Source organism: Megascapheus bottae, chromosome 7, assembly GCF_031878675.1.
Source record: "Megascapheus bottae isolate mThoBot1 chromosome 7, mThoBot2.hap1, whole genome shotgun sequence".
Taxonomy (NCBI): Eukaryota; Metazoa; Chordata; class Mammalia; order Rodentia; family Geomyidae; genus Megascapheus; species Megascapheus bottae.
Window position 1 is genome coordinate 54,345,495 of NC_143515.1, and position 20,963 is coordinate 54,366,457.

The following is a 20,963-nucleotide window of genomic DNA, read 5'->3' on the forward strand; positions in this document are numbered from 1 at the left end:
GAACCTGGGTCTTCGTGCATGCTAGGCAAGCACTCTACCACTAGGCCAAACTCCCGGCCCCAGTATCTCATTTTTTAAAGCTTGTATTTGAACAGTTATCTGTTACCCTCAGTGCCTTAAAATGTACATCTCTCTCCAGAGGGCAGTGTGGAATGTTTTTTTCTGCTCTGGGGAATGGCTACAGTGGCAACCACTGACGGGTTTTCTCAGACGTGACTTCACAATAATTTAGTGGTAGTTAGGACACTCAACCAGGGATATTAATTTCTCAGCCTTACACATTGCACACATGGGGAAGAGTGGCCATATGGTTAGTGTTCACCAATGAATTATGGACAGAACCAGTGCACCACCTTCAGGCTGAGGCTGCAAGAAGCGGAGGACCTTTCTCTTTCCTTCCCATCAGCTGCTTGGATACAGATGGCAATAAGGCTCTGGGAGCAGACATACCACAGACAGCCAAAATTTACGTCTGAGATACCATGTGGAAGAGGTAAGTAGCGATGACCTGCACAGCCTAAAACACACAGCAGCAAGAAACTGTATGATGTTTCATCATTACAGGTTCCATTCCTCTGTTTCCTACAACAGCAGGTTAGCTGTCGATCCCTTTAAGGTGTCTGCAAAAAGTAATTTTTCTTTTGATTGGTCATGGGGCTTGAACCATAGGTCTGGACCTACCCTTGAGCTCTTCAGCTCAAGGCTCCACTTGACCTCCAGAGACACAGTGCCACTTCTGTTTTTTTTGTTGTTTTTTGTTTGTTTTGCCAGTCCTGGCTTGAGCTCAAGTGAGCTCAGGGCCTGAGCACTGTCCTTGGACTTTCTCAAGTCTAGAGCTCTACCATTTGAGCCTCAGCACCACTTCTGACCCTTTTCTATGTATGTGGTAATGAGGAATCAAACCTGTGTCCGCGTGCAGGCTAGGCAAGCACTCTACCACTAGGCCAAACTCCCGGCCCCACTTCTGGTTTTTCTGGTGATTAATTGGAGATGAGTTTCCCAAACTTTGGTGCCCAGACTGGCTTTGAGCATGGATCCTCAGATTCAACCTGTGAGTAGCTAGGATTACAGGTGTGAGCCACCAGCACTTCGAAAAAAGTAATTTCTTTAATAGAACATGTAAGATATATTTTGGTTTGTCTCTCAAATACTTATCTACTCACATCTTGTATGTATCCTTCCAACACAGAGAAACTCCATTTAACATATGTCCAAGTAACTACACCAGCTTTTATCCTAGCTACACAGGAGGCTTAAGTAGGAGGATGGAAGACTGAGATTGGTCTTGGCAAAACTTCTGAGAGGCTGCCTAGAAAATAACTAAAAGTAAAAAATAGCCAAGTGTGGCCAAAGTGATAAGAGTGTCTGCACAGCAAGCATTAAGGCCTTTAGTTCAAATCCCCTTGTGGACCAACAAAAGTTTGAGGGCAGGCCTATTGGCTCCTGCCATTGTCATCTCAGAAGCAGAGTTAAAAGGACCACAATTTAATCTGGTCATGATGGTGCATGCCTGTAATACCAGGCTGAGAAGGATTACAAGTTCAAGACCAGTCTGGGCTACATAATAAGATCCTGCTGCCAAAATGATGAGAAAGGGAAGGATGGGAAAAGAGGAGGAAGGGGAAGGAAGAGAGATGATATATCAGTATCTATTGATATTGAGATATCTATCATATCACGTGCTATGCAATTCCCTAAAGTATTTATATAAATTTTCTTTGGAGAAGTGTGTGCTATACTTAGAACTCTGCTCCAGGACCTAATAAACTCTATTCTCTGACATACCTCATTGCGCTTTTCAATATCCAAGTGGGAATATCATTTCTCAGAAAAGGGATGTACACAGCTCCTCTGGGACAAGAGTCCACATAATAAAACTATAAGAATTGCCCAAGAAGCCCCAAGTGTTTATCACATGAACAGTGGAAAGGGCATGATGACAGCTCTTCTCTGCCTCCATTAATGGGCTAGAAGATTTAAAGGTTAATAGCAGCATAAATACTATAATTACTTAATGCTGAACTCATTTTTCTTTCAGGTTTACAATTTTTTTGTTTTCTCCTTGTGCTTCTGGGCTCTTGGTAGGTTGGTCAGTCATTGCCTCGTCACCAGAATTCGCAGCAGGTTTGCAAGAGGATGTGCCCAACACTGCCATCTGGTGGAAATGACAGAAATCAAAGTGATTTTTTTTGGGGGGTGGTGGGTAAGTGAATAAAGCTACTTAACTAAGGTGTGAACTATGTTGGGAATAAGGACATATAGATCATTCACTATTGCACTAAGAAATGTAGAATAAGGTTTTAAAAATCAGACCAGATGGATAAAACTATAACACACTTTTTTTTTTGGTAGGCTGTGTGGCTTGGACTCTGGGCCTAGGTGTTATCCCTGAGCTCTTCAGCTCAAGGCTACCGCCCTACCCCTTGAGCCATAGCACCACTTCTGGTTTTCTAGTGGTTAACTGGAGATAAGAGTCTCATGATCCTTAGTGCCCAGGCTGGCTTTGAACCTTGATCCTCAGATCTCAGCCTCCTGAATAGTTAGGATTACAGGCATGGGCCACGACAGCCAGCCTTAAACACCTCTATAATTAGAAAGATATAGCATGTTTCTGGAATGGAATTCACCTCTGCTTTATCAATGCCTTTCAAATTAATCTATCCAAATAACACTATCAGCTTATTAACAGGGTTTGAATTGTGCAAGGAACTATAGGCTATATTATTCAAAAGTTCATCTGAAGAAGTAAATTTTTTTTTGGCTCAAAATCAAATAAGGGGCACTTTTCCTATCATGAATTAAAGTATATGGCAAAACTATGATATTTAAGATGCATGGTATTGACATAGAATATAAAGAAGTGAAATAAACTGCCCATCAAACACGAGCATATCTATGGGGCTGGAGGCAGGGTTCAAGTGGTAGAGTTTTTGTTTAGTGAACACAAGACCCTGAGTTCAATCCCCAGTAGTGCTATATATATATATATATATATATATATATATATATATATATATATACACACACACACACATTTAATAAGAGGCAGCTTATGTAAACAGCTAAAGGGGATAATGGAAAAGTTATTGGAAAAATGGTAACTTTTGGCCAATAATAATTTTACTTTTATTAAACTTAAAAATACAAAGGCCAAAGTCATGAAAGAAAAAATATACTTACTCATAATATGAAAACATTGTCAGTATATGCAACTGAAGGTTGATGAAACTGTTAAAGAAAATAATAAAATTCTGAAACTTTTGAACAAAAAACTTCTCAAAATTCATCAAACACCTAAGATTACTGCAATATACTATATGTAATCTTATTTCAAAATTGTGTTGAAATAGTGAATCAAAACACACCCCCACCCACCTCCACACTACTCTATTTGATTTAAAAGGGCACATGGGGCAAACAAGTGCTATGACCAAGAACTCTTCAGATCTGAGTGTCTTAGCTCTCTCAATTGCCTCTCCAAGCATAAAAGCTAAGAAACCTTATTTGGTTTGTAGGGGAAAAAATGATGTAAGAAAAACATCACCAGAATGAAGCACCAAAATGTAAGACTTAGGGGAGGGGAGTATCATAATGTTGAGAATTTTTTTTTTTTAGGAAAAAAGTCATTCTGCTATAGACAGGTACTCTTTATTCTTAGTTTCATCTCTCAATATCCTTTTTAAAACACACATCAATAATATTTTAGTATGGAAAGGCAGATGGTAAGCTGGAATAATTCATGATGTTGTAAGTTCCTAAATATAAATAGCTCTCAAAAATTAACAAGAAGCCAGATGCTGGTGGCTCACACCTGTAACCTGGCTTCTCAGAAAGCTAATATGTGAGGATAATGGTTTGAAGCCAGCAAAGGTAGGAAAGTCCATGGGACTAAGCACCCAAACAAAACAAAAACTCAAAGAACTATGGTTCAAGTGGTAGAGCACTAGTCTTGAGCAAAATGAAGCTCAAGGACAGCACTCAGATCCTGATTTCAAGCCTCAGGACAGCATACAGGCATGTGTGCATGCACACACACACATACACACACATGTGCATACACACGCATGCACACACAATTCTATAGGAAGAATGTGCTAAGGATTAATATACATGAACAAACTTTAATAAAAGATATACAATTAGGGTCAGGTGTGGTGGCCCAAGCCCGTAATGCCAGTTACGCCACATGTAGAGATAGGACTATAATCCAAGACTTTCTCTGGATAAAAATCAAGACTCTGAAAAGCAAACTAAAGCAAAAGAGGCTAGTGGCATGCTTAAGTGGCAGAGCACCTTGTCTAACAAGCATGGGGCCGTGTCAATCCCTGGTATCACCCTCTTCTAGAAAGCTTATAATCAAACAGTGAGAATTAAATCAAGAAAAGACAATTGTATCACAATGTTTACCCACCAGGATAGAAATCTGCAACATGGTCAACCACTGTGGAAAGCAGTATGGCAGTTCTTCAAAAGACCAATAAACATAGAGCTCCCCTATGACCCAGCAATTCCACGACTTGGCATTTACCCAATGGTTCAGAAACAAGAACATACTAAACCCAGTAGCACGATGTTCACTGCAGCACTATTTACCATAGCAAAGATATGGAACCAACCCAGATGCCCCTCAGTTGATGAGTGGATCAACAAGATGTGATATTTATACACAATTCAATTCTATGCTGCCATCAGAAAGAACAATATCGCCCTATTTCTAAGGAAATGGAAAGACTTGGGAAAAAAATAATATTAAGCCAGACCCAAAAGAACATAGACTCAGTGGTTTCCCTCACTTGTAATAATTAGTACAAACCTTGGACCTTGGACTCTCCTAGCAGAGGATTACAATAGCTCAAAACCTCCATTCATAAGGCCATATAGGATGAGGCTAAATCAAAGCACCTCCAGGATATGGAAACAGGAGCCATATAATGTGATTGTTATTCTTTTTTTTTTTTTGCCAGTCCTGGGCTTGAGCTCAGGGCCTGAGCACTGTCCTTGGACTTTCTCAAAGCTAGAGCTCTACCACTTGAGCCTCAGCACCACTTCTGGCTTTTTTTCTATATGTGGTACCGAGGAATCGAACCCGGGTCTTCATGCATGCTAGGCAAGCACTTTAACCACTAGGCCAAACTCCCGGCCCCGTGATTGTTATTCTTAATGTACTATGTTATTTGTCATCCCTTTTGTTGTCCCTTGGTTATTCTCATATTGTTACAGTATCTTACCTTGTTATCTGGTATATTGTACATATGATTATTTATTTGAAATAGGAAAGGGAAAGGGGGAAACAAGATCAGGAGAGGGGCTGGGAAGAGGGAAATGGGGACAAAAACATGAGAAGGGGTATCAATGTGTGTGCAGTAATCCATCTTCTATCTGGTGAATGTAACTGTAACCCTTCTTTAATTACTTTTTTTTTTTTCCAGTTGTGGGGCTTGAACTCAAGGCCTGAGCACTGTCCTTGGATTTTTTTCTCAAGGCTAGAGCACTACCACCTGAGCTACAGCACCACTTCCAGCTTTTTTTTTTCCTATGTATGTGGTACCGAGGAATCGTACCCGGGTCTTCGTGCATGCTAGGCAAGCACTCTACCAGTAGGCCAAACTCCCGACCCCACAATAAAAAATTTTTAGAAATGAATTTGGAAAAAAAAAATCTGCAACATGGGTGCAAGTGTAAAATGCAGCCATTCTTGTACACTATAGAGACAATTACAAATTGGTACCTTTTTTTTTTTTTTTACAGAAAATAAGTTAGGACCACCAAACTGACTTTTACTTTTCCACTTAAAATTTTATTTAAAAAACCCCTTCCTATGGGAAAAATGACATTCACTGTTATCTACTACCCAACTTTTACAGGTGTTAGTGTTTCAATGTTTTTGAAGATTATGTACCCATAACTTTAAAATTCCACTATCCTCTGTATCACAAAGCAAATATGTTAGCTGCACAAGGTGGCTCATGCCTGGAATCCCAAGTACATAGAGGCTAGAGATAGGAGGGAGGGTTCATAGTTCAAGGCCTGTCTGGGCAAAAAGTTTATATACAAAAGGAAGAGGTGCTAGTAAGAGCAAGTTAAATTTAAACAAGAGGTTGGAAAGAGCATTCTTTCCATAATACTTCCAGGTACTAAATGCAGTAGGTGACGGGAGAGTAATGAGATGGTTAGAGACAAGGCCTAAGTACATAGTCCAGGCTGGCCTCAAACACGCAATTCTTGCCTCAGCTTTTCAAGTGTTGAGATTACACATATGTACATCCAACAGGGTTTGGCTTTTTATTATTTATTTTTGTCAGTCCTGGGCTTGAACTCAGGGCCTGAGCACTGTCCTTGGACTTTCTCAAGGCTACAGCTCTGCCACTTGAGCTTCAGCACCACTTCTGGCCTTTTTTTTCTATACATGTGGTGTGGAGGAATCGAACCCAGGTCTTCGTGAATGCTAGGCAAGCACTCTACCACTAGGCCAAACTCCCGGCCCCCTGGTTTGGCTTTTTATTAGTATCTAACTTTTCCCTCCTCTCCTTCTATATATGTCAGTAGTGGGTAGATGAGCAAATCAAAAACTATGAATACCACTCAGGCATGTGCTCTTTCCAAGTTTTCTTTCTTGTAAAAAGAATGGTCTAGTTTCATTGGTCAAATCACATATACACTTACACATACATACACAAAGCCTATACCTTTCAAAAGCTTTTAAAAAGTACTCTTTCAAAAGAAACCTTAATGGAAACCCAACAACAATCATACAAAGAGCAAATAAGTAAAAAACCATAATTGTTCTGTAAATTGAGAGAACTAGTATCCAAGTATTTCTTGATTACTACCCAAGTAATACTGTGATTTCCTGTGGAAAGTAACATTCTGGGAAGACTTTAAATTATTTGATGATCATTTTTAAGAGCCTTTCCTTTTGAGTAAAACCACTTCAAAACATCAAGTCTCATGACAAGTTTTATAGGTTCCTAAGAAACTTTTTAAAAATTTTATTGTCAGGATAATGTATAGAGGGGTTTCATTTTCATTTGTCAGGTAGTAGGTGCATTACTTCTAGCACATGGATACCCCTTTTTATGTTTTTGTCTGTTTCCCTTTTCCCACCCCCATTTAAGTGACTTTTACCACTAAGAATTAGTGGCATCTAGTAACTCTAAATTCAATGGTGTACTTGATGTCAGATTGCTATAAAAATAACTTGTCTTGCCTGAGGTCAATTTTCATAGTTCTATGCATCCATTTACCACCAAAATATTAAGTCTACATTACCGTAGAATTTTGTCATTAAATGTTTCATGGCTTCAAGTTAGGATGAAATAAAATCACCTCTTCCATAGTGAACACCCAGTAAAAATAAGTGAAAATAACTCAAGAGAAGGCAAGAGGGTAACAGGTTCATGTACTAGGACAACTCTTGGATAATACTGCTCCCCTTCCCAAATGTATACCCACATATAATATAGATGAATGTGATCTGGAAAGAATATTAAAATGGTACAGACAACTGTAAGATGCAGTCATGAAAACACCGTTTTCCACTGACAAAGCATGTATTAGTCAAAGGAAAAACAAGTAATTCTAACCATTTAGTCAGAAAATGTGGACTTTGAAGTATCCTTTTGAAAATAAAAATTTATATTGTCCAGACTTTTTGGGGGGGAGGTTAATGGGTTTGAATTTAAAAGCCTTGTGCTTGAGAGACAGGTGCTATTATCACTAGCCACACCTCTAGCCAAGACATCTTCAGCTCAATTTCAATGATACCTGACTATAAAAAAACCAGGAAACAGGGCCGGGAGTTTGGCTTAGTGGTAGAGTGCTTGTCGAGCATGCACTAAGACCCGGGTTCAATTCCTTGGTACCACATACATAGAAAAAAAGCCAAAGTGGGCTGGGAGTTTGGCCTAGTGGTTAAAGTGCTTGCGTAGCATGCACAAAGATCCGGGTTCGATTCCTTGGTACCACATACATACAAAAAACCGGAAGTGGTGCTGAGGCTCAAGTGGTAGAGCGCTAGCCTTGAGAAAGTCCAAGGACAGTGCTCAGGCCCTGAGCTCAAGTCCAGGACTGGCAAAAAACAAAAAACAAACAAACAAACAAAAAAAGCCAAAGTGGTGCTGAGGCTCAAGTGGTACAGCTCTAGCTTTGAGAAAGTCCAAGGACAGTGCTCAGGCCTTGAGCTCAAGTCCAGGACTGGCAAAAAAAAAAAAAAAAAAATCAGGAAACAAAGATTACTCTGCATATATTTCCCAGGTTTTAGAAATATAACTGAAAACTGGGTGTTAGTGGCTCATGACTGTAATCCTAGCTATTCAGAAGGCTGAGATCTGAGGATGGTTTGAAGCAGGCCCAGCAGGCAAGTGACTCAGTTCTAATCACCAGAAGAGCAAGAAGTACACACACACACAAACGAGAAAATACATTTGACTTGTGTTACTAATTTATAATTTGCAACAAAAACTTGACTTGTAGGGAGGGAAGGGTAAACAGATCATGTTAGTCAGTATACCTTATGTGGAAAATGACATGTAACTTGTGGTCAGGGATGTGAGTGGGAAACTGGGGGAAAGCAAAAAAAGTGGTCACACTGATCCCATCTCCCGACCCCGCAAAAAAAAAAAAAATGTAAGCCGGTAATTGTTGGCTCATGCCTGTTATCTCAACTACTCAGGAGGCTGAGATCTATGAGGAGGATCCTGGTTCAAAGCTAGCCTGGATAGGAAAAGTCTGTGAGACTTCAAAATAAAGCTACCACAAAACCAGAAACAGAGCTGTGGCTCAAAGTAGTCAAGTGCTAGCTAGCCTTGAGCAGAAAGAACTCAGGGACAGTGTTCAGGCCCTGAGTCCAAATCCAACAACTGGCAACTCCTCTGTAAAACACTTAATAATAACATTGTTTTGTTTTGTTTTTAAAAAAAACCTCATGTCAACATTAAACAAACAGGAAAAAAAACTTGACTTGTGCCATAATACTTATTTGTTCATACCTAGTCTCATTGCATTCAGTATTTCAGGTACTTGAGAATGGGAACTAGTGAAGTTCCCATTTCTAGCTCAAATGTTACAAACCATTTTCCTCATATGGTTATTTTCTGTTCTTAACAAGCTATTTTTAATTCCCCATAAAAAAAAGAACCTCAAAGGGCATGGCATTACCATCTTTTCATATAATTTTGTACCAATGAGTGTGATTTCTAAGGAATTTCCAAGGAATGAGTCTAGGCAATAAACTGTACTCAGGTTCATTGACTACTGGTACAGAAACTTCGAAGCACATATCTTGTAGAATTTTTTTTGTTTCTCCTTTACTATGGTATTTTATATGTAAAAAATCTAAGAAAAATGTACAACTTGACATTTAAAAGGAAGGCTGGGAGTTTGGCCTAGAGGTAGAGTGCTTGCCTAGCATGCATTAAGACTGGGGTTCAATACCTTGGTATCACATACATAGAAAAAGCCAGAAGAGGTGCTGTGGTTCAAATGGTAGAGCTCTAGCCTTGAGAAAGCTCAAGGACAGTGCTCAGGCCCTGAGTTCAAGCTTGAGGACTGGCAACAAAAAAGTCTCATACCTTACACACCCTTCATTATTTCTAAAGTTTGTTTCTTATGAGGGCTAATAAGCAGATTAAAATTACAGATAGTAAAACCCAAACAAATCCAATAATATGAAAATAAAACTTAATCAAGACCTTTGTAAACATTACAATGCCACAGATTTAGTATTACAAATAACTGTGGAGCAAGAATTTTAATTTTTTCTATGTTTATATGGCCATGGAATCTTTGCTCAACACTGTTGACAATTTTCATCTTGAAAACTGAAATAACAACAAAAAAGGAAAATCTGACCCACTTTGTTGTCACAAAAACAAGTCACAAGCCTACTGGCCAACCTGTGGCAACATTTCAGTTGTAGTAAGTGAACTAAAACATTCAATAGTGTTGCCCAAAGGACACAAATCCACAGACAAAGCACAAAATAAAATCTCAAAAATGAAACCTGTTCTGGATACACATGCCATGTGAAAAAGGCACATAATACAGATATGAAGCTCTATTTTGAAACTTAACCAAGAGTTAGAAGTTTCACAAATCTAAAATGATTCCATCTTGTTAATACTGCTTTCAAACAGTATAGAGCTTCCCTTTAACCCAGCAATTCCAATTCTGGGCATTTACCCAAATGTCCACAAACAACAATATACTAAAGCTATCAGCACAACCATGTTCAGTGCTGATATGGAAGCAACACAGATGCTCAGAAGAAAGAATGGATTAAGAAAACATGGTACATGAAATAATGACATTGACAAGTTCGTAAGAAAGTGGAAACATGGAAAATCATATTAGGTGAAGTAAGCCAATATATGGCTAGGATTTTCCTAGCAGAGGATCACAATAGATCAACAGCTATATATACATGACCAAATAAGCTGATGCTAAGCAAAATGATTCTAGGATATGAAAAGAGGTTTTCCTTTGTGGTTTTTGTTTTTAATGTACTATGTGAAGTGGTTTTTTTTCCTTTAGTTTACCCACTCCTCCTTCTTTAGTTTATCCCGTTGTCACTGTATCTGATTTTGTATCGTACATTTTTTATTGGAATTAGGGAAGGGAAGGGGTACAACAAAATGGTGAGAAAAAGGACAAAGGGTGAACCAGTTTAACAGCAATACTCACAAGACATTATGTTGGAAATGAGCTTTACAACTGGGGGGGGATTAGGGGAGGGAAAAGCGGGAGAAAAATATGAGAAGTAACAATGTTCAACAAAAAACATACAACCTTACATATGTAACTTTAACCCCTCTCACTCTGACAAGAAAATAAAATCTAAAAAATAAAATTATATTGCCTTCAAAATTCTAATATTATAGTACTATCCAGACTTAACTTTTAAATCAACTTACACAAGACTATGTGTAAGTTACTATGTGTAACTGTTAAAACTATTATATGTGTAGAAGGATAATTGAAAGCCATCCAAAAAGACAAGCTGTCAAACTCAGGGGAAAGCCTCAAAGACTCTTGAGGGGTTCAGGAAAACAATTTTCCTAATAACCAATACATTTTAGGATACTGAAAGTTGCACTGATTATGCAAAAGAAAAAGTGGGTAAACTGCAGATGTCCTAGCAGAAATCAGGATAGTAGCATCAAAATAATTATTGTTTCATCACTGCCACAAGGAGGAAAAAAACACAATTCAGTCAACAATGTTGTTGATGAAACAGTAGAATATAAATTTTTATTAAACTTCTATCAGGGCCCAGTGGCACCTACATGCCTATCATTCCAGCACTTTCTTTTTTTTTGGGGGGGGGGTTTAGTGGGACTTGGACTCTGTGCCTGGGCATTCTCCCTGAGCTCTTCAGCTCAAGACTACCGCCCTACTCCTTGAGCCACAGCACCACTTCCAGTTTTCTACTGGTTAATTGGAGATGGTCCTTTTGTGCCCTACTGGCTTTGAACCTTAATCCTCAGATCTCAGCCTCCTGAGTAGCTAGGCTTATAGGCATGAGCCACTGAGCCCAGCCCAGTGGTTAAGGCCAGCTTTAATTGCATAGTCAAAGTGAAACCTAGTCATATACTGAAATGTTGTCTTTTAAAATAAACACCAATAAAATACCATGAATCTATATATGATATCCTGTATAATGAAATCATTAATCCTGCTTCTAAAACATATCCATGTATAAAGAATTCTCTCTTGAGCTATTAAAAGTTGTGTACTGAACTAGCTACTTTCCATAAACAACCAATGTTAACTTAAATGGCTGGTAAATTGTCACTCAAGGAAAAGAACTAACAGTATTTGTTGCCAGTAATAAAATTCCACCTTTTAAAAGAAAATTAGAATTTTTACCACCATTAACTTGACAGCTTCCCAATATTTAAGATTTTTTAGATCAGTTATATTAACAAAGAAATTTTAATCACTGTGAAGTAATGGGTCAACACAAGGAAGAATCTCACAATTCAGCCAATCAGTTTTCTAATGATCAACTCATGACATTACAAAAGTGCTGCATAAGCAGACTCAATCAATGTACATTTTATCCAAATATACTCATATTAACAGGGTATAAAGTCTTTTGATATCACAAGCCAGCCAACCAGTTTTCAAGTTTTAATCCCATATTACCTAATGCTATTAAAATATTTCTTTTCTTTTCTTTTTTTTTTTTTTACCAGTCCTGGGCTTGAGCTCAGGGCCTGAGCACTGTCCTTGGACTTTCTCAAGGCTAGAGCTCTACCACTTGAGCCTCAGCACCACTTCCGGCTTTTTTCTATGTATGTGGTACCAAGGAATCGAACCTGGGTCTTCATGCATGCTAGGCAAGCACTTTAACCACTAGGCCAAACTCCCGGCCCCTAAAATATTTCTTTCTATTTAAGTATCTGGGTAAAGCCAGATTTCTTCACACACTTCCAAATAAATGTGTGGCATTCCAATAGACTGAACATAAAGCAGGTCATTTAAAGGGTTTACAAAAATATTTTACTACACTTTAGACATGGAGAACTCATTTGAGACAATGTTACCTGTGTTAACATGTAATGGGTTCATAATAGCATATAAAAAGTTATTTTCAACTCTGAGCACAGTTTAGGAGTCATTAGGTATTACACAAGAAAGTAAAAGTTTCTTGGGATATTAAAATTTTAAAAGTATAAGTAAAACTTGAAATAAAAATGAATAAACGGGAAGATGAAAAAAATTCACTGAGGAAACATTAAACATGGGCTCTTCTTTTGATGATATATATATATTATTTGTATTTCAAGGGCCATGAACTCTCCCTGAAACAAAGGATACCCACCAAAGTAGTATAAAAATTATTTTGGGGATATCAAACAGGCTTAATATTATCCTATGTGGTTTAGTTAATTTCTCTCCAGTTAGAATTCATCTACATTGTTTTGTATGCAATTTGCACAAGTATATTAACAATATTTAAAAATAGTATTTGAAACTGCATTTTTATTTTTTACAAGCACAACTGAGTAGTAATATGTCACACTGTTTTTAAATCAATTCTTTTATTAGGTAATAAGTTGGTTATGTTCACTGCATTGTATGAAACATCACAATATCATACTGGAAAGGTATTATCAGTACAGGGTTGGATCAGACTGGACAGCTTGAACAATAAACCATTTGCGTTACTCATTCCCTATCTTCTAACAACCCTTCAAACCAGAGAAAGGGACAAATAGCTTTTAACACCATCATGTAAAGTACTTTAACTTACAAAGCTAAAATCTAAAGAATAAATAAAATATATTGTGGCAGTAATTCCTTTTAAACCAAAAATCAGGTGCACAATAAATCAAGTGATCAGGAAAGCTGTCTGTACTCAAAAGTGTGGCTCTCCAGAACAGCTTCAGGAAAATGTTACAGAAAATACCATGAATTCCATTTCACACAGGACCAGGTGATGACTCATTTTAACTACGCACAAGGGCAATTACAACCTGCTGAAACACAATTTAAACATATGAAAATGTTTACAAAGCATTCACAACATGTAAATCATGTACAAATGAATACATTCATAACTTTCCCTATCCTTTAACTTCTTTTAAATACTCTTCCATGTTCAGCATTAAGTGGACAAGAGAGTTCAAGAATTCAAGGTTATTGTAAAAATAGAATTAAACTAAATAATCTTCAAGTACCTTATGTGACAGCCACTCTGTCCCGTGCCCAATGTTATAAAATGAAAGATTACTGAGCCCATGAAAATATCTCTGTAATATTTCCTTAGATCTAAAATAGATTATCTTAAATGTATTTATAGTAATTTCAATGTGATATTCTGAGCTTTTAAAATAACATAAATAGTTAAAAATTATACCAAATTACATAAAACTTGTATCTTAAAAGCTGAAAAAATTAAAACTATAGAAACCCACATGTAAAACTAAAATCACAATTTACATTATAAAGTCAAATCTCATCATTTAAAAGAATTCTCAGCAGGGAGATGTCAAAGTATATTATAAATAGCCATAAATTAATCCATCTGGTTTCAAAAGATTTTCTAGAAAGAACTGAAGTATGTAGTAGACACATGCTTAAAATTTCTAAGGGTTTATATTATTGCCAAATACATTTACTTTATCTTTAAGCAAGGCAACATTAAAATTTGGACATTATTGGAAAACCCAATTTGGTAATACAGGTAAAATTGGGGAGAATTAAATAACAATGAATAAATACATATCCTATAGTAGTAAATTGTTCAAATGAAATTCCAAGTCACAGAACTGCAAACGGCTTTCAACTTGGTGAATTAAAAAAGGAACACATCATACAATTCTTTACTCTTACATGCTAATATGTTGTGTTGTTGTTTTTGTAGAAAACAAAAAATAATATAAAAACCGTTATGTTATTGTCAAAATGTAGCTAACTATATTCTCATGTACCTCAGGCACATGTTGATTTGTGGTTAAAGAGTTTTTTTTAGGGCCAAGAGTTCAATACAAGTTTAACCAGTATGCCTGAGATTAGTAAAAAATACTGTAGGTACAGGCAATGCTACAAGTGGCAATTATCAGAAACACAAATATGAACAAATGATGGGAAATGCTAATGATTTTCTGCTCATATCATAAATCGTTGGGAATCCACAGAATATTTTCCCCTTGTATTGAAGAAAATTGTGATTAAAAGTTTTCCCCCAAATTTTCAGAATCAAAAGCATTTAGAAGGTTTATAAGGCTACCATGAGTCTTCTAGATCTCCAGCACCCTACAGGAAGAGAAAAGGAAGAATATTGTTATTATTTACCTATGTCACTTGTAAGTTGGATTGAATTTCAAAAGAAAACATAATTAGATGAACAAATTACCTTCCTTTCTTTGCCTGAAAAAGTACTCACAGAGAGAGGTGTGTAATGCATATTGTGTGTACAACCATGAATCTATTTAACAGGGACAGATAACTGGTTGGGATTTTCTCCCCCTCCCTCCACCTTTCACAACAGTTCAAAATATTCCAACATTGAAAAAATATATCCAAACATCAACTACAGCATCTGAGGATTCCAAAGTTTCAAGTTACAGTATCTTACACAAGTTCAAACATATGATATATAAAATATAAACAGGAAAAATAAAAGTTAAAATTTTCTAGTAAAAACCTAATTGTTTTAAGCAATAAATCTTATATTATTACTTGTAAATAATGTTTCAATCTTTGAATTCTTGATAATTTTCTTACACATCTACTGGTGTGTCCACACTATCCAAAATGAGTATTCTGTACACCAAGAGGAATAACAAGATTTACTTTGAATAAATAATGGACCTTTTTGTTTTTGTTTTTTTTTTTGCTGGTCGTGGGGCTTGAACTCTGGACCTGGGTGCTGTCTCTGAGCTCTTTAGCTCAAGGTTAGCACTCTATCACCTGAGCCATAGCGCCACTTTCAGTTTTCTGGTGGTTGATTGGAGATAAGAGTCTCACAGACTTTTTTGTGCTGGAGCTGGCTTTAAGCCATGATCCTCAGATCTCAGTCTCTTGAGTAGCAAGGATTACAGGCATGAGCCTCTGGTGCCTGGCTGGATGTATTTTTACATTAAATTTTCCTTTTCTGTTAGTGAAAAAAAATGCTAGGTCAAAAGTGTGCTAAATTTAACATATATATGGGTTTCTAATGAGTACCTTTCAAATATCACAAACCTGGTTGTTTAAAAAATAAGTACAACATGCATAGATTATTCCACATCACATGCTTTATTTGGGCTTAAACACTTATAATTTCATTCTAAACACTTGATTGACATACATTTTGATGTGTGTAGTTAGGCTATACAGAACATACAAACCAAAGGTGTATGAATACATAGGTTTTTTCAAAAATTATGTTTCATAAGGAATACAGAAAAATGAAAAATAACCACACATCCAGTATCTCACAACTTCTAAAAACTACAGAGATGTAAAACATAAACAAATCAAACAATACACAAATTTATCAACCCTGAAAGAGAAATAAATCATAAGCCACCATCATCTATTCTTTGAAAAACACAAATTATTAAAGAAAACACAAATTTATTACAAAGCTAACTATGAGTGTACTAGTAGATACGATGTGAAGCAGTATAATTCTACATTGAACAAATTTTTTCCACAATGTATAGTAATTTCTCTAATCAGTAATTTCCAGTCATTTCAAGTATGAATCTACTGCCTTTAAACTAGAAGCCTAATCTGGCATACAATGTGAAATGACATATAGTTTCATTAAATCCAAGTATTGTAATCAATTTTAAGCTATTTCATAAAGGTATATGCAAAGGCCTTTTTTTTAAAAAAAAAAACAAGGCTTTTTGAATATAATAAAACTATAGTTTTCCAAGATTCAAATAACAAAATTATATAAATGCACACATTATACCTTCTAATTAAAAATCATCAAATCAAAGATCACAAAAATATTACCAAAAAAGTCATAGTTTTTCAGCATTCATTTTTGTCCCTGCATCTTCATTAGAGCTGTCTAATTCAGCAAGACCACTCTCTGATTCAGTATGGCTTTCCTGAATTGTCACTGGGTTTCCAGCATCACTTTTCGAAGAAGTAGCTGCAGCAGCTGGTTCAGCCGGGCTTTCTTCTCCCTCTATTTTAGCTAGCCTGTAACTAGTCAGCATCTCCTCCAGAAGTTGTCGGTAGTTTCCCCTATGATTAATTCTCATTTGCCTGAGAGCTTCCACCAATTTTCCCTGTGATCCACTTCCCTCTGCTTCATCGGAGGCCTTTTTTTAAGATTCAAGACCCCAGTGTCAGTAGACAAACTAGGATATCACACGTATTTCATAACAAATCACATGAAATACTAATGTTTTTGTCAAAAGCAATATAATAGAAGCATGAGAACATTTTATTAATATCAACTCTTACCTGAATTAAATGCTCAATGTAAAACTAATTGTAATATCTCAAAAATTATTTTTCACAAATGACCATTAGTTTGTCTTATTTCAAATGCCATTTGAAGTCAAATATGAATTTTACTCTGCTTTTAGAATTCAACAGTATCACAACCATTTCCTAAAAATGACTTACATTTAAAAAAAATATTGCTTACAATGACTTAGTCATTAAAGCAAAGGACAGAAAAGCTAGCCATCAGATTATAAGTTTGTTTTTACTAATGGTATTTTGAGTACGGAGGACAATGTCCTCATTTTTAAAAGCTGCAATCTAAAATGTCTGCAGATTAAATATTGCGGTATCTATCATATGCTTCTAAAGGTAGAAAATTTGTCATCTAGAAGACATTAAAAAGCTGTACTCACATACATATACAAATATACATGCATACAGAATTAAAGCAACCATAGCAGAAGTTAGTAACTATTGAATTTAGGTAGAAGGTACAATGATGATCCCTATCATTTCAACTTTTATTGGGAAAATAAAAAAAACAAAAATATATTGTACAGGTTTTCCAAGACAAAGTCTTAAGCATCTCTGGAGGTTATTACTCCATAATTTTGCAAAAATTTTAATCTTTTTAGTTTTTTTATTATACTTATTGTTATTTTTAGAACAATGAAAACACTTGATAATTTCCTTTTTGAAAGACATTCTTTAATACCAAAAAGCAAAAGGTAATTTTATGTGTATCTTGCAAATGTTCTGGGAATGCATTTTTGGCTATTTATTCAGTTTAGCTATATAAAATGCCTGGAAAGGAAATTTATCAAAACAATGGTAATGGATAGTAGAGTTATTATAGATGCTTTGTTTTCATTGAACTTCCCTGTTTTCTATAGCTAGCAAATTGAATGTTCCTTTCTTTTTTAAAAACAAAAACTAGTAAGATCCCAAAGTTCTAATTCTAGAGGATATGGGTTTATTTTCGTGTGTGTGTATTGGGTGGGGGGGGGCAGGCTGGGAACTATCCTTGAGCTTTCTCAAGGCTAGACAGAGGTCTACCACTTGAGCCACAGTACCACTTTGGCTTTTTCGGTATATGTGGTACCAAGGAATAGAACTCAGGGCTTCATGGATGCTAGATAAGCACTCTACCACAGGGTCATACTCCTGGTTTTTAAAGCCAGATAGTTGTTCTCTGCTTATTTACTGGCTGGCCTCTAACTCAAGATGCTCCTGTCTCTGCCTCCTTAAGTATTGACAATTTGTAATTCTAACAGTTGAGAATCTCTAACAGTAGAGAATGAACTCTACTTGGAGTGATACTGTGATACAAATAGATCAAAGGCTGTTACATTTGATTTTGGTGGGTTCAACAAAAAAAGACTTAAGAAATTATAAATTGCATTTCAAAGTCATGCTATCTGACAGCAAATTACATTTCCTCACTGTGTTGGATAGACACTAAGGTGTCTGAAACATCTTCCTGGAGTACTGTATTTGATTTTTTAAAATATTGTTATGTAACTTCCTCATGAATCATATCAGTATCAGAAAGGTATTATTATTTAGGTTCTTCTTATACTTTTTTTTTTTTTTTAAAGTTCTGAAGACTGAACTCAGGCCCTAACTCACTCATCAACTGGCACTCTGTCATTTAAGCAACATCTTCAGACTGCTTTCTTCTGTTACTTTTGGAGATGCCTCATGGACTTTGATGCCTGTGTGTGATTCAAAACCTGGTCTTCCAGATTTCAGCCTCCACAGTAACTAGGATTACTGAGCTACTACTGTCTGAGTGGTTCCTGAACTTTACCTTAACTCATGAAGTTCATAAAGTAGATTTTTTTTTTCTAGTCTTGAATCTTGAACTTAGGATTTAGACACTATCCCTCAGTTTTTTTGTTTTTGTTTTTTTTTTTTTTGCCAGTCCTGGGCTTGAGCTCAGGGCCTGAGCACTGTCCTTGGACTTTCTCAAGGCTAGAGCTCTACCACTTGAGCCTCAGCACCACTTCCAGCTTTTTTCTATGTATGTGGTACTGAGGAATCGAACCCGGGTCTTCATGCATGCTAGGCAAGCACTCTACCACTAGGCCAAACTCCTGGCCCTATCCCTCAGTTTTTATGCTCAAGGCTAGTGTTCTACCACTTGAGCTACAGTTCAACCTCCAGCTTCTTTGCTTACTAAAAGTCTTACAGATTTCCTTGCCTGTTTGGCTTTGAACTGTAATTCAGATCACAGCCTCCCTAGTAGCTAGGATTACAGATGTGAGACACTGGCACTTGGCCACGTACATTTACTTTGATATATTTATTATAGCAATTAACCATTGTGAAACTGTTCAGTCTTTCCAACTGGACTGTAAACTCTGCAATAATTACAAATTCCTTTGTATATTCTCCCATGGCCAAGAAAGGAAAATCAATGTTTATACTAAAATCTTATTTTTATATATACATATGTGTGTATGTGTACATGATATGGAAATATACATATATAATTTTTGGTAAATATATATAATCTCATAGGAATGCTATGAAATAAGCACTTCTGACTTTAATGTTAGGAAACTCAGATTTGCAACTACTTTATAACTTCTGTAGAACTATCCTTAATGGTTCAGCAGACTGAAGCCTATATATAACGTAGTTTCATGACACAGTAAAGAGCAACGCAATGCTAAGAATCTAGAGATACGGGGGAGGCCGGGGGAGGGGGAGGAGGAGAAGCGGGAGAAAATCATGGTATGCGCAAAAAGTTGGATGTATAGCTCAGTGGCAGAGCACATGCCTAGTAAGCTCAAAGATCTGAGTTCAAACCCAGAAAGCAAAAGCTCAAGTTGAGGCAATTTGAAGGAGGGAGGATGGCTTGAGCTTTGATTCAAGTAATGAGTACTTGGTCAGCAAGCACAAGGGTCTAAGTTCAAATCTTAGTATCTCCCAAAAATGTAAAATAAAGTGGTTTAAAAACTTGTAGAAAAGATAATTATGAGGCCAGGAGTTTGGCTTAGTGGTAAGAGTGCTTGCCTAGCATGCACAATTCCTCAGTACCACCAACATAGAAAAAAGCTGGAAGTGTGCTGTGGCTCAAGTGGTAGAACTCTAGCCTTGAGGGGGAAAAAAAAAAAAGAAAGCAGCTAATTATGCTAATTCTTCTGTATTTTTTGAGATAAGACCTCATCATGTAGTTCTAGTGGCCCTCTAACTCAAGATCTTCCTGCCTCTGCCTCTCAACTGCTGGAAACATAGGTATTCCAGGACCACAGCCCTGTCAATTATGCTGACCTTTTTTTTGGGGGGGAGGGGGGAGCAGTCATGGATCTTGAACTCAAGGCCTGAGCACTGTTCTTGGGCTTTCTCAATGCTAGCACTCTACCTCATGAACCACAGCACCCCTTCCAGTTTTTTCTGTGTATGTGGTACCAAGGAATCGAACCTAAGGTTGTGTGCATGCTAGCAAGAACTCTACCACTAGGACTAGCTCCTGGCCCCTTTTTAAAAAACTACATCAGATGGGATGATGGAAATTATTCAGTAAAATAAATGCAAGACATGTTATTAAGATGAGAATTTAGTACTCTCCCTCTAGTATTTCTCTTGCCAGCTAAACGAACATGATTTAAGATATAAAATCTCTTACTATGAAAATATGGCCTTACAGCAAACAAGACATAAGAATATAGATAAATCAAGCAGAGAGCAAATAGGGGAAGAGGGATTTTAACACATTAGAATTTTTTAAACTAATATTTGTAGCAATATGTATTTTTTTAAAATACATATTAAAATGGACATATTTGTATAGATTTGTGGGGTACAATATTTGATACATGCGTATAATGTGTAATGGTCAGATCAGGATAACTATCGTTTCCATCTCCTTGAAATCTCTTAAAGTTATTTTGAAACATAAATGGCAGACTATAACTAACACACTATGCTATAGGATACCAGACCTGATTCCTCTTGTCTAACTGTATTTTCCTATCTGTTGTCTACCTTTTCCTCCCTCCTCCAGCCTCTTCTTGTCTCTAGTCAACAGTTTTCCACTTTTTTCTATAAGATCAATG

General features: G+C 36.6%; 1 protein-coding gene across 6 annotated transcripts in view; it reads right to left on the minus strand.

Moving 5' to 3' along the window:
* Positions 1-1,776: 1,776 nt before the first annotated feature.
* Positions 1,777-20,963, minus strand: part of Ppm1b (protein phosphatase, Mg2+/Mn2+ dependent 1B) — a 70,948-nt gene continuing 51,761 nt past the window's right edge. For 4 of the 6 annotated variants that reach the window (XM_090337021.1, XM_090337024.1, XM_090337019.1 and 1 more), the window contains exon 6: positions 15,726-16,769. In XM_090337021.1, coding sequence (XP_090193147.1) covers positions 16,464-16,769 — 306 coding nt within the window. In that variant the 3' untranslated portion in view covers positions 15,726-16,463. Of the gene's footprint in view, positions 2,156-3,180; positions 3,229-13,026; positions 14,761-15,725; positions 16,770-20,963 lie in introns of those variants that run through there. The other 2 variants (XM_090337022.1, XM_090337023.1) reach the window with 2 other exon arrangements.